The sequence below is a fragment of the Ruditapes philippinarum genome, unplaced genomic scaffold, assembly GCF_026571515.1.
Source record: "Ruditapes philippinarum isolate M1 unplaced genomic scaffold, ASM2657151v2 ctg3939_1_1_1_1, whole genome shotgun sequence".
In the NCBI taxonomy this organism is placed as follows: Eukaryota; Metazoa; Mollusca; class Bivalvia; order Venerida; family Veneridae; genus Ruditapes; species Ruditapes philippinarum.
In genome coordinates this window covers 346,433-363,560 of record NW_026853802.1, presented here as the reverse complement: position 1 = coordinate 363,560, position 17,128 = coordinate 346,433, and the positions used below count along the sequence as shown (strand labels likewise).

At 33.3% G+C, this 17,128-nt stretch overlaps 2 protein-coding genes across 5 annotated transcripts; one reads left to right on the top strand and one right to left on the bottom strand.

The window, feature by feature from the left end:
- Positions 1-1,318: 1,318 nt before the first annotated feature.
- Positions 1,319-5,458, bottom strand: LOC132737959 (thioredoxin, mitochondrial-like). Of its 2 annotated transcripts, none has more exons than XM_060725353.1 (4): positions 5,323-5,458; positions 3,698-3,961; positions 3,188-3,311; positions 1,319-1,543 (listed from the first exon to the last, which is right to left on the bottom strand). In XM_060725353.1, the coding sequence occupies exons 2-4, from the start codon at positions 3,958-3,960 to the stop codon at positions 1,430-1,432; spliced, it is 501 nt and encodes a 166-aa protein (XP_060581336.1). In that variant the 5' UTR covers position 3,961; positions 5,323-5,458; the 3' UTR covers positions 1,319-1,429. The 2 variants fall into 2 exon arrangements, with proteins under 2 accessions (XP_060581336.1, XP_060581335.1); XM_060725352.1 differs by lacking the exon at positions 5,323-5,458 and adding an exon at positions 5,180-5,316.
- Positions 5,372-17,034, top strand: LOC132737957 (uncharacterized). Of its 3 annotated transcripts, none has more exons than XM_060725347.1 (4): positions 5,375-5,508; positions 10,121-10,369; positions 13,447-14,235; positions 15,679-17,034. In XM_060725347.1, the coding sequence occupies exons 2-4, from the start codon at positions 10,132-10,134 to the stop codon at positions 16,017-16,019; spliced, it is 1,368 nt and encodes a 455-aa protein (XP_060581330.1). In that variant the 5' UTR covers positions 5,375-5,508; positions 10,121-10,131; the 3' UTR covers positions 16,020-17,034. The 3 variants fall into 3 exon arrangements, 2 of the variants coding, with proteins under 2 accessions (XP_060581330.1, XP_060581331.1); XM_060725348.1 differs by lacking the exon at positions 15,679-17,034 and adding an exon at positions 14,973-15,173; XR_009626802.1 differs by lacking the exons at positions 10,121-10,369; positions 15,679-17,034 and having other exon boundaries at positions 5,372-5,508; positions 13,447-13,584.
- Positions 17,035-17,128: the final 94 nt, after the last annotated feature.

Genomic DNA, 17,128 nt, shown 5'->3' with positions numbered 1-17,128 from the left:
GCCAGACACAGACCATTATTAACTGTTTTTAACACAGTCATTTTATAGGAATAATAGGATTTTTTTTGTGCAGAAATGTGTGAATGTTGTACTATTTCACTAAAGCACTTTAAGATTTTATCTGTTAACTTCACTTTTTACAAATATGAATATTATAGTCAAACTTTGACCGTTGTAAACACTTACCTGGTTCCCTGTCCTATTATGGTTCTCATCTAAGAAGTAAGCAGGGGACCAGTCTATCTTAACACAGGCCATATGGATATAAGCCATTACCGTAAGATTAGTGACGATGTGTATTTAGTGATATTGACTATATAGACAATTCTGTTTGTATATATAATTCACGCTAACTAATTCGCAAGATGACATTGATAAAAAAGAACTGTCTATACCAAGGAAGTGTACAGCAATCATAAGCACAGTTTGCACAAAATGGAGTTCTACATTAAAACAACTTTCATACAGTATTTTGTAACATATATTTCGATTCTAATAGGATTATTCTCCTATGTTGTTAGAAGGGTGTGGTAGTTTATACAAAGGTAATAAAACTCATTTGACAAGTGTAAATATAATTAATATGGTGCCATACATGACAAAGCATCAGAAAACAAAGACTTAAATTTAAAAAATTCATATTATCATTAACTGACCATGTAATTTTGATATTTTACCAACATAAAATTTATGACAATTATATGAGCAGTTGTTTGTACAAAAAGTAAAAATTATATTGTAGCAACATATATCCTACATTTCATATGGTATTACAAATATATACTTTAAAATTATATACACAAGGATAAATGATAATGATAACAACTTCTATTAAAGTAAAGATCCTAGGATATATTTTATATTTACTAAAAAATTTAATATCATTGTGTTAACCTGGGTGAATGGTTGCAATATTGAAGTTAGAATCTCATAAATAAACTACAGGCATTTTTTTGGTGTTTTAGTGTTGGAAATGTTGTTTTTTCTCTTAAGATTCTTTAGACACAAAATGTGAATATGTCTGTTGTTTGTAATATTACAAATATTTTCTATGTCTCTCAAAAGAACATCAAATCTGTAATAATATGAGAGCATCAGCCATCATTCAAGAATATAACACCCGGCATCATTCAAGAATATAACACCCGGCATCATTCAAGAACATAACACCCGGCATCATTCAAGAACATAACGCACACAATATCACATTTACAATACTTCCTCATTCTTCATTAGGCATCTAAACTATTATGGATGAAATGATGTCTAGATTCAATATACATTATAGCTTAACAAGCTGAAACAGCTACAAATATGCTGACTTCAATTGATCAGTGGACATTTTTTTCTTGCAACCAGTGAATCAAATCAAATGTCATTCGAAAGATAAAATAATAACTTTTCTTAGTAATATTTCTGAAAGATGACATTAACCAATTAATTTGTCTAGAAACGTTTCAATCACATCGTCATCTTGAAGCCCTATAAATTTTTCTTGTCTTTGTTGATTCTTAAATCCAATCACAGTTGGTACAGAATTAATCTGAAAACAATAAACAAATAAACAGGTATTTAATACAATTAAATATCTAACAATAAGACTTCAGTTTTATATAAACTAAAAGCCTATTAAATCAATCTAAAATGGATTCCATTACAATATTTTCATATTATATAAGTTGCATATCTTGATTACTAAATATAAACCTAAGGTAACCACATCATGGAAACGATTCTTTGGCCAAGTGGACTTATATATGATTATATGTATATGTTTGTACGAGGTGCAACTTTGAATCCCACACAGTGCAGGGTTTTTTCAGATACATCTTTTTATTACAATCTGAATTATTTATCAGATGGGGGCTAGTCAATTAACTGAGCTACCTGACACTTTGTAAAAAACCAATTATCATGTGGTGGCCTAGTGGTTAAGGTGTCTGCCTCTCCACCCAGAGATCATTGGTTCAAGCCCTACTCATGTCAAGACCATGTTTCTTCATATGACACCAGTACTGGTTGGTTACTGGAAGCGGACTCAAAAGTGATTAATATAAGTTTCAAGAACTTGTTTCACACTCGAGCTTAAATAAATATGTTTAAACCAAATATAGCACTGCAAGAAATACATTAAGACATGTACCGGTTAGAACCCCAGCAACATTCTGAAGGGCCATTGGCCATTCAATTATGCCATTGAATGAATGAATGAACTGGAATCTTTAGAGTTCTTAGTTTGTCTGTCAAGTTTCCCTGCCTAGTAAGGAAATTATGTTTATTCAACAGATAATCAAAAGATCCATTTTTCTCAGAATGAATATGTGTAACTTATGTTTCAACTTTTCTCTATTTTAAGTAAATTTGTTGGAAAAGTTCCAAGTTCTTTAAAAGTAATCTCAGGAAACAGTAGACGGACGGAGGGTAAACCTAATGACTGGTAGGGGACTAATAAAGACTTGCTTCTGTTTAAAACTAGGTCTCTCTCTGTCCTGTCTCTGTCAACACTAGGGTATAATAAAGTTTTTATGTTGATATACATATTGACATTGAATAAAGACTAATACTCCAAAATTATTCATTTCTAAATCTAAAGAGTACATGCTATACTTTTTGAGTTATGCAAAACAAAAATTAAGTACGTTTTAAAAAAAAACAAAGGGCAATAAGTCCAAAATTATGCGTTCTTATGCAATGTACTTTTCCTCAATTAGACTTATCCATCTGTGCAGTTAAATAATTTTTTAGGTGAGCTGTACACAAAATCAAGTATAAAATATTGCAATATATATAAGTAGTCATATAAGAGTAGATTACTGAATGAATAGCATCAAAGAGAATTTACTGTTAACCTATCAGTCCAAAAGATCACCTTATTGTCTATGTGTTTTTGCAGCAGACAAACAAAAGGACAGACAATCAATGCCAAATGTATACCACTCTGCCTTCAGGAAGTAATGTTTACAAGGGTAACCATCAATGATAGCTTTCCGAACAGTTGTGTTACACATTTATGTTTTCTAATCTCCATTACTATAAATACATCCTCTGACAACCACAAGCCTTTGGAGGCAAGTTTGAATCCCCAGATGATGTTGGGTGGGATTTTTGTTATAGACAGAGCTTGAATTGTTCATAAAAAATATGCAATATATTTATTTTATATAATAATTCTAATGCATTTATTTACCTGATACTTTATACAAATTTCTTCATGATCATCAACATCCAATTTGGCCAACACAACTTTTCCTTTTTTACTTCCTACCAAAGATTCTAATCTTGGCCCTAACAGCTTACAAGGACCACACCAACTAAAATCCAAACAATATTTCAAATCATACTTGTATATATTAGAACCAACAACAACTTTGTTGGTCGTTTTCATACAAAGGCTCAAAAACACTGTTAAGATTTTTAAAGAAATGCTGAATGGAACTAAATCACTTACGTCATGAGAAAAATGAATGCATTTTACTTCATTCTAACACTGTTTATCCATTCTTAATGGACAGAAACTTTCATGATGCTTATATTTTGTACACAATTATGTTTAAAAAAAAACAACATGAAATATTAAACTAACCTGATAAGTTATAATATATGTATTTGCATGATATAAAATTTATAAATATTTATGATATACAAGTACTGACATCATATAATAATTATTTCTTTTAAATTTTATCTATAAGATAACCTTGCATGGAAGTCCACCACTACAGGAAGAGGACTGTTGATGACTCTCTCTTTAAAGTCATCTTCTCCCTGTATATTAATAACCATCCCATCCCCAGCTGGTTTGGTACAAAATGTTTTCAGCTGGCTGTAACTCTGCTCTGGCCCTACATTTTTCTTGCCCAAGTAAGACAGTGTCATCATACTCCTTTGATTAATACTCCTTTGAAGTTGGAGTCTCCGACTTAATTGAACCACTCTACGTAATATTGCTCTAGATGCCATTCTAAAGAAAACAAATGAAATAAAATGAAAAAAAACAGGTGAAAACAAAAACTGCATTTAATTACTACAAAAAAAAGTTCTCTAAAGCTGTTAATGGTGAATTTCTATGCATTACATATTTCTTTATTAATATTTTAAAATATTAACATTCTGCAAATCATCTAATATAATTTATTTATGTCTGATTAACTGATTAAATAATATATTATTTTATTTTTGTTATATAAACAAAACTTATGGAGAAGTTTATGTTTCAAAAAATATTTAAATGGTCCGATAAACAACTGATTAGTAAAACGTTGATGCTAAAGTGCAGTGTTTATACAACTGATTTAATAGTGGTGTCACACTGTTAGTTGATGGTCTCAGTGTTTATACAACTAAATAGCTGATGAGTTTATTGTTAACACCACAATTACCTAAGTTTGTCAAAAGTCAGTCACTTTAATGGCTACTGTTTAATACATTGATAGAAATAATTTAAACAAATAATTAATTTTATACACATGTTTCTCATTTCATTGTTTTAGACTTACAAAAAAATAATCAATATAATCAGTATTTTGATATTTTTTATTATTTCAAAAATAGTAATTACTGTACTGGTAGTGATTTCAACATTTATAACTGATACTTTTAATATGACTTTGCCAGTTTGGTGTTCTTTCTATGTTATTCTATTATCTTTTTTAATTTATTACAAATAAAACTTTCTCATGTTGTTACTCTTATATAATAAACGTGATATTACAGAAATTTGTCTTTCATTTAAACCTCTTATCATCCAACCCATAATTTAATGAGTAACCTTCTAATAAGTTTTATTAACAATACCATTGTAATCAACAAAATGAATCATAAAATTGAATTTCCCTCTAACACTATTTAATAATGAAAATAAATGTTTCAACTTTCCTACCAAACATCTCTAAAAAATGGGAGTGAAACGTCCATACAATTGACAAAGTGGGAGTGAAACGTCTAGGTTTGAAACGTCTTGGGAGTGAAACATCTGGCATTCAACATGCTTATAGACAACGAACATAACATGACCAATGAATTATAAAAGCAAAGTTATAGCATTGAAATTAAGTTGCACAAATTGCAGGAACACTAAAATAAAAATTGCAAGAAAGGATCCCCATACAAAATGACCTTGTCTTTCTGCAGAAAAAAAAAGATTTTGATCGCGAAAATATATGATAACATCACAACTTACGTGTAAAATTATTGAAAAAATATCACTTAAAACGAATTTGATTAATTATCGATTTTATATTGTAAAATTTGATGTTGTAAGTGCACGAAGCGAAAAGTTGTAAAAGTTTTCACAATTTATTGTAAAAATCGGGTAAATCATACTTCTATTGCTAAGAACGTCATCAAATATTGTGTATTTACATCACATGACAATCACGTGATCACAAAGTACAAATTTCCGGTTTCATTTGCGTCAGTAACAACGGCAGGTTGCCAAGCGCATATTTAGAAAGTGAAAACGGTTTGTTAGATCTATTGAATGGATAAAAGCAAGTCAACAATGCAAAGGTATAAAATTCTTATCGTTACCCGTTGAATTTAGTAAACCTGCCTCACACAACCCTTATAATTTACCTGCTCACGTGATATAGCTAAATGGGACTGTTTTCTTAATCAGATCTGGCATGCATGTTGATATAGGCTACTGTATGGGACATTGTACGAAAGACCATTTCAAGTGTCAAATGAAAAATATAGGGCCTACGGTTATCATGCGATAACAAATCGCATTAAGACAAACTTATCGTTGTACACGAATAAAAATAGTAGCTCTAGTATAGTACGTACAGTACTAGCTAGAGCAGTGTAATATAAGAGGAAATCCAAAATACTATCAGTGATAGATCAGTGATCTGTAATACTTAAATACATGATTTATTCATTTTGAAAGGGTTTAACACCCCCCCCCCAAAAAAAAAAATACATGTTCATTAATCAACATATATTTATATATTTCACATTAGTATAAGAAAATGCTTCGATCCCTTCAGGTTTGTCAGAGTGATGATCAGAAAATGTTCACTGGATTTTGAATCTTACATGTTTTATGTCAAAACCCTAAATAGAGATGTCTGCGCGTCAGAAATCGCAAGAAAGTTAAGAAGAGTTATGTAAAAGAATATAAAAACAGGGGTTGGGCGGGGTAACTAAGGTGAGACATGTTCATCACTAGCAATGACTGCACTGAACTGCTCTGGGGTAGGGAATAGGACAACTGCAGGGTGTAGTTCCAATGGTATACAGTCCACAGAAAGGAAGTGAATTAGAGTTTGACGATATTAGTCAAGAATCAAGGTTATTAACACCTAGGAAGTTATAACTGGAAGGACAAATACTTATTTGTCTGTAAGCCCGATGCAAATCTAATTTGTACATTAAACAACCAGGACCTTTAGTCTTTATTAAAGCAATAAAATCATCTATTTTAGGATATATCAATTCAACCTTTTTTCCTAAATAAAATTCTTTAGAAACAAATTGGTTAATGCTGTTGCCATTCTTTGGAAAACTAAGATCCAGAATAACTCTACGTTCACCTGGTGTTGATTTGGGAACTGAATTTAAAGGGGAAATAACCATACCCTCTTCAAAAGGACATTTATTAAACGGACCTATAATAGCATCGTAAGAAGCTTCCTTTTTGAGATATTTTTCAATATGATAAGGAAAAGCTCTCGCGCCTGAATGATTTTTTATATTTCTAGGTGTTAATAACCTTGATTCTTGACTAATATCATCAAACTCTAATTCAATAGGAAAACCATATCTAAGTAGATCACACACTAATAAATCACTGTAACATTTAACATGGTTTTCATAAATTCTATATCAATCTTAGTGTTAACTGGAATTTGACAACCCTCATAATTATACAATTTTGATGATTTTACATATTTATGAATTTCAATTTTATCAGTGGAAGTGGTAACCAACTCTTGATTAAAATTTATGCACACTGAACATTTTCTTGTATGCTGGCAAAAACACTTTGTTTGATTTTTATTGGTAGGTTCAAAAACACAAAATTTGGGTAAAAATAAGTTCACTGCATCATTTTCTTTTTTATCTATGGAACAAGATATGAAATTTTCTTTGTTCTGTCAAGAAGCATGTGGACATGCAGTTGAACATTCAGGGTGATTTAATTCTTTTTTATCAGTTTGCCAACAAGTAGCGCAAATGTGCTTTGCGAAACGAGTTTTGCCTTTGATAACAGTTACATGGGAAGATTTTTGTGAACATTTGTTTCTTTGGTATTTAGAACAAAACCAAACTCTAGTGTCATCTGATGAAGGAAAGTTTTCCTGTGAAAAATTAAAATTTGATCTGGGTCTGAACTGACCTGATTCCCCTGTAACATTTCTAGTTTTAATCCTATACCTAGATAAAACAGTGGATTCAACATACAGGAAATCATCTCCCCAGACAATGTGACCTAATTCAATCTCACGTAAAACTGCTGCGTATAAAGACTTGATTGCAACGAATTCGTAAGAACTACTTAAATACATTAATTTTTTCAACAACTCTAATCTACCTTTTCTTTCTTTATTGGTTGTTATATCAGAAGAAATAATCTCAAGTTCTCCAGCAATAAACAGATTGAACTCAATATTATCAAAAGTGACATTTTTACTCACAAAATCAAACCTTAAATTTGAATGTGGATATCTTTGTTCATTCACAACATAATCACTTGATTTTGCATTTATACCAGATCTTTTATTATGGTTATGCTTTTTACTTTTCTTCAAATAATTTTTGGTGGACTTGTTATCTTCAATGATGTCTTCATCTTCCGATGTGGATACAGGTTGAGATTCATATGAATCAGAACTGTCAGAGTTTGAAGATTCGTTCAATCCTAATTTCAACAATTCTTTTTTTGCTTTTTTCTTCAAAGAAGACATTTGTCGCAATGAATCAATAGTCAAAGAGTTAATACCTGTTTTTTCTGATGAAATCTCAGTGGACGATGGGTTACCGAAGCTTGCTGCCAATTTGGGCTTCGATTTTCCCGACGCTATCGTTGATTTTGGTCGAACTATCGCACCATCCGAACTCCCTTCACCTAACGAATGTTGTAAAGTTTCGATATAACTCTCCCTTTCCTGCACCTGCTTTCTCAATATCTCCAACTCCCGCCGTTCTTGTAAACGAGATTGGACCTTGTCCAATTCCTGCAACCTATGCATCAATTTCAGTTTTTCTGTTTTCCCCGACTCTTCATCAAGATCGCTAGGAGGCTTAACCGGTGTCGATAATAAATTATCCGTCGTGGAATTTACATTTGTTGTCAATTTTCCCGCTGAGAGGTTCCCGATGGGGTTTTGTACTGATGAAACTTCAGCTCCTGTATTTTTACCAATAGATTGGTGTTTAACCTTGATAGTTTCAGGTTTGACAATTGAAGGAGAACTAGTTCCATCTTCATGTAACACTTTGTAATTCATGACTTTATCTTCATTTCTGTCAGATTTACGATCTGCCATATTTAACAAATAAAATAACAAAATGTTCTTCAAAAAACACAGAATAAAGTGTTCCTCTAAAGACACTTCACATCGGCAAAATATAGTTCCTTCAAATGTTACATTTTAAATTCAAATTTTCAAACTAAAATCAAAATGAAGATCAAATCCAAGATGGCCACAGTAAAGACCGATGAAAAAATTTCAAATTTTCACTGAACAAAGACGTGTCTATCAAAACTGTAAGGAAAAAACCGCGAGAAGACTATATAAAGCTGTACGCGTAGTGATATACAAATCAGTGAAGCAGAAAAATATTAGCCAATGAAAAATTATGTAACATTCAATAATTAGAAGATTTTGTAAGTAAACAAAATGCTATAAATTTATAATAGTCTGAAGTTAGTGCGAATAACCTTCTTTAGCACGTGGGCTGGTCATGACGTAATGTTCGGGATAGGTGGTCACATATATTCTTCGATGGGGAAAGCAACAATTGCGAATCTTGTAGAAAAATAATAACCTAGTTTTTATACGTCTGGGTTCCAGTTTTCGAAGCTTAAGGGGTGCTACATGTAGCTTGGTCCATTGGGTGCTCGTCCTTCTTTTAACATTTTCAAATTGATCTATTTGTAATATTTTAAAATACTTAATCCTTTTTGTGTCGTGGATAACTTGACACTTGGAGAGGTAAAATGCCATATCCTACTCCAACTCCCAATTTTCTAACTGATTTAGGTCATTTTAGAGGGTACGTAATTGGTTTGCAGACGTCAGAGCAATGTATATTGCAGTATCGTGTAATAACAAGCGGACCTTACTGAAATCTAAAAGAATCAGATCTACTTGCTTTTTCTCATATACTGAGGTGACCAGGTCGTTTATGCAAACACTTGGCCTTTTCCCCCTGAATCTATGTTAAAGGTGGAAAAGGATGTCATGGTTGGTAAAATAATGATATATGATAATGGAAGAGGACACTATATGTGTTCCATAAACTTACATAAATCACGTGTTAAGGAAATCGGCCTATAATTTGCACGGATTGGCTCTTCGCCTTTCTTGAAGATTGGGGCTAAAAATACAAACTTCTATTGGGATAGCAATAAACCTTTATCGAATAACTTTTGCATGTATGACTTCATTTCGATATTTTATTGATTTGTAAATATGAGGCATCCTGTAGTACAGATCAGAAATTGCCTAGAAGTACAATATTTTGTTCAAGTAAATCGTCATAATAAATGTATAATCTATAACCATTGACCAAGACTTTGTTTGTTCAAGTCTTATCTAAGGCATCTAACGCTGAAGAAGTTGATGATTGACGAGAGCTATATTTATTGTAGATCTATTTAATAACGTAATTCAGAGAAGAGGTGTACTACAGTGCTTGTTTCTTATATTCTTATACATTGTATCTATATTACAAGAAATATACCAAGTTTTCTGTGTCTATCCTCCTTTTCTGTCAAACCCCTCGCAAGGAAGTGGACATGTGCATGTGTATTATTATCTAGTGTGCATATCTGTTTTAACGTATAGGTGTTGAATTTGCAGTGTATCCTGTCTTTCAATGTACTTATTATCGGCTGCGCATTACACTCACAAGCTTCCTTTCCTCACGTTTTATATTGTGCATATTTTAGCTTTTAAGACGATGGCTACAGGATTTGTTGAGCAAGCCCAAATGGCTCAAGACTCGCACCGAGCGAGGAGAACAGAGGCCATGCCAAAATCTTCCCTGTTTGGGAGTATATTGGAAATGCAAACAGAGGAAGGTATGAAGTCAGCACGTGAACTCGATCTGCACTCGGTAAAATTGCCAAAAACACCAACAGGTAAAGGTGCCGGACAGAAATTCAGACTGCCCGATGATGTCAAGAAACAGCTTCCAGGTACACCATAGTACTACCACAGTGTTGGTGATCTGAAACATAAGCAATATTTACATATGTAAAACCTTCTAAATTTTAACTTACCGCAAATGGTTACCTCCCCACAAGAGGCAGCAACACTCTTGATCTCTTCCTAACAAATATGCCAGGTCAAGTTCACAGCACGAAAACCCTACCCCCTCTAGGATCCTCTGATCATGACATTGTTTTCCATGAGTTAAAGGTTAATAGAGGCCGCCCCATTCAACCCGTAAGAGAAATCAAATGTTATAAGAAAGCTGACTGGTCAAAATTAAAAAGCAACTTCAACACATTTGCACAATCCTTCCTTAAACAAAATCATACCGACTCAAACTCTGCCTGGATTTTATTTAAGAATGAATTAACCTGCCCCAGTTCAATCCATATCCCCTCAAAGAGGAACTAAGGTACGTCGCGATCAACCCTGGTTGAATCCACACATCATTGGCCAAACCAGGAAACGTGATCGACTGTATTCAAAAATTAAACAGTCTAATATCCCTTCCCTAGACCTGCTTAGTAAATTAAAAAAGCTTAGAGGTAAAATACAAAAAGAAACAAGGAACTAATACTGGTTGTATTTAGACAAGGTCATTTTCTCTGATGATTCACAACCAGAAAGAAATTGAAGTTCTACTGTGGAGTAGCACCTTTAAAGAGTAATGGTCAAACCTTTACTGATCCTAAAATGAAGGCAGACATACTAAATAAACAATTTGACTCTGTCTTCTCCCGCCCCCCAACCATTAAGCCTAAACCAGTCATGTAAGCAATTGCTTACTCCACAAAACCATCCAAAAATACCAAATGTCAACATAACAGAGGAAGGTGTAAAGAAACTTCTCAAAGGTTTAAACCCAAGCAAAAGCCTCTGGTCCCGACCAACTGTCCCCAAGGTTATTGAAAGAACTTCGTACTGAAATTGCCAAAGTTCTCACACACATCTGCTAAATTTCCTTAAAATCTGGTACTGTCCCTGTTGACTGGAAGCACGCAGTCATTGTCCCTGTTTATAAGAAAAGCCCAAAATGTAAGCCTAGTAATTACAGCTAGGCCTATATCACTAACCTGCATTGCCTCTAAGCTAATGGAGCATATACATTTGTCTCCAATATCATGTCTTTCTACGACAAGCATGATATTCTCAGCAATTTCCAACATGGTTTCAGGTCAAAACATAGCTGTGAAACCCAGCTTATCAGTTTCACCCAGGAAGTTCATGACAATCTAGAGCAATGCCAACAGACCGATGTCATTGTCATGGACTTCAGCAAAGCATTTGATAAAGTCGACCATTACAAACTTCTCCTTAAACTACACAGACTAGGTGTTAGCCCAGATGTCATCTCATGGACTAGGTCATTTTTATATGGTCGCACCCAACAGGTCGTTGTTGATGGTCAAAACTCTGACAACCTACCTGTTCTCTCTGATGTCCCCCAAGGCTCGGTCCTGGGACCTTGCCTTTTCTTATCCTACATAAACGACCTTCCTGATAGTGTTAAGGGCAAGGTCAGGCTATTTGCAGACGATACAATAGTATATTTAACAATCAAATCAACCCAAGACGCCCAAACCCTCCAAAAAGATCTCAACAGTCTTGAAAACTGGGAATCTGATTGGTCCATGGAATTTAACACAGATAAATGTGAAGTCCTTAGTATCCGCCGCAAGAAACATCCAGTAACATTCCCCTATAATTTACATGGTCAAGCAGCAACTAAAATCCACTGAGGCTGCAAAGTATTCAGGCGTAACAATTAGTAAAGATTTATCCTGGACCAATCACATAAATAACATAACAGCAAAAGCAAATAATTCACTCAGATTTATAAAAAGAAATGTCAAAATTTCAAATAAAAAGGTCAAAGAAACTTAATTGGCAAACCCTAGCATCAGCTTTGTTACCCTTCTCTACAAAATCCAACACAATCTTGTGAGGGTCGACCATCACCACCTGACACCCATTAGAAACCTGAACTACCTAATACCATATTCAGGGACACAATACCACTCCTATTCATTTTTCCCCAGAAGTATTCGTCTGTGGTATGGCCTACCCGTGTCCTTACAAGCTAGTCTCAGTTTAGACCTCTTTACTGGGCAGCTGCATCCATTTTACCAGTTCTAAGCGAGCTTTGTTTTTAACTTGTAGTTCTTTTTAACTGTCTATAATTTGCACTTATAACAGCTATTCCCAGACAACGCGCCTGCTTAGTGTAATCGATTACGATTTTGAAGCATGTAGATAGATGTACATGTACCGTACATATGTCGTCTTACGCTAAGTTTAAATTGAACATCTTTGTTTGTATTTTTTTTCTGTTTGTTTCTTTCTTTTATGTATAGCATATGCATAAATAATTGGCGGTTTAAAATATTCAATTGCTTTACATTTGTAAAATGTAAATTTTGTTAATTTAATGGTTCGCATACTTTTCCATGGCTAACGTTTATATAAATAAATGAAACGTGCATGCTTTGAAAATTTTAAGTGCTTAATATTTCCACTGAAAGTATTTTGTTTAGCAATTTGTAGTAGCGTATTTTCAAATGATACATTAAACACTAGCATATTTTATATTTTGAATGACGTGACGAATCTTTTCCTAATTCATACAGAACAATAAAGTTATTGAACTCGTATAGCAGATATTATCATAGCATTGCTTCACACCTCATTTCAAGAAGGCTGTCTTTTGTTTCGGTGATTTTATCACATACTAGTAAATATTCTTTTCGTGTTCTATGACAGTAATCGGATATATATACTGATGTTTTTAAATTGTAAAATGAATATTTATTGATTAAGACAGTTGTACAAATAGAGATATAAAGGAAATCGTTGGATGTGTAGTTATTTATACTTTTCCTGCTTGATAATCGTTGAATAGGTTAAGCAGATCTTTTAAATACCTTTATCTATTGAATTTTATGGTTTTGTTTAACTCAAAGCAGTGCTGTTTAGATTTAGCTGGTACATTCGGTTATGTATATACAATTGTAATATAGAATAAATTTACGTGTAAAAACAATTTTTTTATGATAACTTTTAGGTGCAAGTGTTCTTGAAAAGTCCAGGCGTGAATACGAAGCTCAGAAAAGCCTTTTAACCAACCATACAAGCGAACTGAGGAAAAGAGAGGAAGAAAGCCTATATAATATTTCCAAAAGCAGAGAGCCGTTGTCTAGCGAAAACAATCCGGGCACGCCACGACAGCAGTGGTTCTCTGAGAAGGATATTCAAGGGTCAAAGGATATAAACATTGTTGGCTTAAATACGAACCAAAGTTTCAACAGAGATAAATACGGGAAGAAACCGCCTATTCATAACTACAGTTATATCGGGGATATTCTAAGACCAGGTATGGATTTTCCACGTCGAGAAAGAACAGAAGTTCAAATGAGAAATCTAGGGTATGGAACTGGAGATATGAACGGTATTTTAGCATCTGTGGCTGCATATACTCCATCAAGGGGCGTTGGCAGCGCTCGGTCTGCCAAGAAAGCAACAATAGACATTCCACCAAATATAAAACATCAATATGGTTCACGAGTCTGTGACAAACTTTTATCAGACAGGGATGTTGTTGAGAAGACTCAAAGGAGTCAGAAGGAATTAAATGAAAGTATTCAAAGAAAGAGCAAACCGTCCGTAGTTCCAGCTTTCTCCAAAGAGTTGAACCCGGATTATGAAATGTTAAGTAATTCTATGCGTATGAATGTGACGCCAGGGTATACGATGAATCACAAGATTAGCACCACGAAGACAGCGTTCAATGACCAGGTGCATCTGTTCAGAAACCCAGATCCAGACAAGTGGAGATATCAGAAAGATGAACTCAGTAAGTAGCCTATACTTTTATTAGTACCATACTTTTAAATGAAATCATTATATAAATAGTAAAATTATAGATTACACATTATTTATACGTAACTTGATTTTATAAGTATTTGTAATAGATTTATATTGATTAAATGTTAGTTGCATAATCATCACTTTCATAGAATATTATATATATACATGTATTTTATAAAAATACGTCTCGTATCGGCGGTGTCCTGGGTATATAATCCAATAAAGGTTTCATTGTACTGTTTTTATTAAGTTTCTTACTTCAAAATGTCTTTTAAGTTCTGAGTTATTTAGAGGAATAAATAAAGAGAATGGTGGAACTTAAGAAAATATCCAGTAAAAGACGCTCTGTCGTCATAAATCGGCAAAACAGGACACTGCTGATATTTCAAGGTGTGCATGTATTTCAATCGTAGTTTAGCAGCTTTACTTACATTAAATATTATACAGGTTTACATATATATATTACTAGTTTTTCCCCTACTAACTTTATCTTGGTTTATCTTATCACTATCCACTTGTTCCTTCTTTTGAGCTTATACTCGTCCGCGTTCGAATTTTATCTAAAGAAAATAATTTCATATCTGAACTTCTGTTGGAAGGGCGATCTGTTTGTTTTGGCACGCTAAAATTTCACGATTTAAAAGTAGCACGTTTTGATCGTTCGAAGAGGGTGGCTGATTAATGCGTGCGTTTATTTGTTAACGTGTTTCTTTGTGTTTGTAGGTAAATGGGCAGAACACAATGTGCTCAGGCAGAGAATGACTAAAGCTTGGGAGCAGTACTTCATTGAAACACTTCAAAAGAAAAACCAAACAAAATGAACGTCGCAATTTACCTGGAAACTCTCTCTCTCTCTCTTTCTTTCAGTTAAGCTTTATCCTATCACATGTAACTTTTTTCACTAGAATTATATGTTAATTTGCATGTCCTGTTTTATTTCTATATTTGGCCAGCAAGCCCGAACGTCAGTCAAACCAATAGCTCTTCACGTCCCAGTTGGAAATAAAGCTTTATCAAAATCATAAAAAGCTTAATTAATCCGGGGCAGCTTACAACGTTTAACTATTCTGTCTATGACTGAACGCATTGTAAAGAATTCGGGATTTTATTCATCAATTTAGACCATCCGTCCCCATTACAGTCTTTCTCTAGCGACATGGATGTATGCTTGGCCTATATTTGTGCTTCCTAATCCCATCTTCTAGTCTTCTGCTTTTAATCAAACAGTCTCCTATATTGCTAGTTTGATGTTTTCTTATTCTTCCTTTTGTTAGCTGGATACATTAGTTTTGCACATGCGCACCCAATCAAATCTGTACCACTCGTTTTGATTTTTCATCTTGCACTTTCCTACTCATGATTTTCCTGGTTTATAAGAAAACTGTCAGATATTGTTATAGCACACTGACCCTTATATGCTTACACACAGGCAAATGGCGGGAATGCATATTTCTACAGAAAACGCTGGCAAAGGGACTGGACAATATTTTTGAAAACGCACCAAAATTTCAGCGTAACTGGGACGATGTACCACGTGACAGAACTAAAACAGCACCCGCGCCTACAACAAGAGAAAGAAGACCTCAACCAAGACCTAAACCAAAAACGGCTCCAAAGAAAGATCAACCAAAGTCACAAACGCCTTTAGAAGACTTTATATTTGAGACCCCACCAGTAACTCCCCCACCAGAGAAGATACAAGTTAGGGGGGACAAAGGCAATACCAAGGATACAGAATTTTGGAATTTTTATGATAAAGGTGATAAGTAAATAAATCATGTTTCAGTTTTATAGCAAACATTTGCTCACTGCACTTCTTCATTAAAATATGCGCACATATTTTGCTTGAAGCTAGTCAGCAAATTGCATAAAGAAAAAGTGAAAAATAAAACTGATTATGTTACAAGTGCAATAAGCATTAGCTAGGTTCTAATTACATGTGCACTCACAGAAACTCTAGGAAACTTCTTTCTGTAAAACCGTGTTCTGATCCTAGTTTCTGCCAATGCAGCCAGTAACTGTTGTTTTTAAATATGTGCTCAAGTATAGTGATTTCATGTTAAAAAAAGTACTTTATTTTATACCCTTTATATAATAACACAGCATGGTGGAAGGCAAAATATGTCTTTTTGGTAAAAATGGAAGGTGACCAATGCGAATACTAAATACAAGAAGTGTAAACAAAATATTCTAGTCTTCATTAAATTAAAGATTTTTGTGCTGCCACATAATTTAATGGTGCTGAATGAATCATCTGCTGATTAACAAGATTTTTTTTAAATACATTTGAAATAAATTTCAGAATTATAGTTATTATTATCCAAAAAGCTATACAAGTGTTAAATTTATATACTATTGTGCCTTATATTTTGACTTATTTTTATACAGGCATACTACTTGTAGTGATTTTTTGTACATGTTGTATATTTAAAGACTAAAACAACATAATTGTATCAAAACAAGAAACTTGTAACTGACATTTAATGTATAATACACATGTACGTTATTATTATGATTATGTACATTTTATGTTTATACCAAATTCTATCTACAGTATTATATTTATATGCATTTTATGTATCACAAATGTCAACATGTTCAAATGTTTTATGATTAATTCTATGTGTTTTCTCAAATATTAACTATATATCAATATTGTCAAGATTTTTAAATTTATTTTTTTATCCATTCTATATTCTCCTATCCTTTACCTATTTTTAATGTAGCTTATTTGTTATACAAATATTTATTTACTTGTTTGTGATAATAAAAATCATGATTTAGATATAGTTTTGTGATGTTTTTCAACCAGAAATTCTACCATATAGTTGGACCCCCAGATTTCACTTCAGGCCAACATTAATATGCTTACAAAGATT

Excerpts from the sequence above, each read along its gene's own strand:
- LOC132737957 (XM_060725347.1), top strand. The coding sequence starts at position 10,132 with ATGGCTACAGGATTTGTTGAGCAAGCCCAAATGGCTCAAGACTCGCAC. Across the intron at positions 10,370-13,446 it reads TGTCAAGAAACAGCTTCCAG|GTGCAAGTGTTCTTGAAAAG; the intron begins GTACACCATAGT and ends GATAACTTTTAG. Across the intron at positions 14,236-15,678 it reads ATATCAGAAAGATGAACTCA|GCAAATGGCGGGAATGCATA; the intron begins GTAAGTAGCCTA and ends GCTTACACACAG.
- LOC132737959 (XM_060725353.1), bottom strand. The coding sequence starts at position 3,960 with ATGGCATCTAGAGCAATATTACGTAGAGTGGTTCAATTAAGTCGGAGA. Across the intron at positions 3,312-3,697 it reads GTGGTGGACTTCCATGCAAG|TTGGTGTGGTCCTTGTAAGC; the intron begins GTTATCTTATAG and ends TTTGGATTTTAG. Across the intron at positions 1,544-3,187 it reads AAATTTGTATAAAGTATCAG|ATTAATTCTGTACCAACTGT; the intron begins GTAAATAAATGC and ends TATTGTTTTCAG.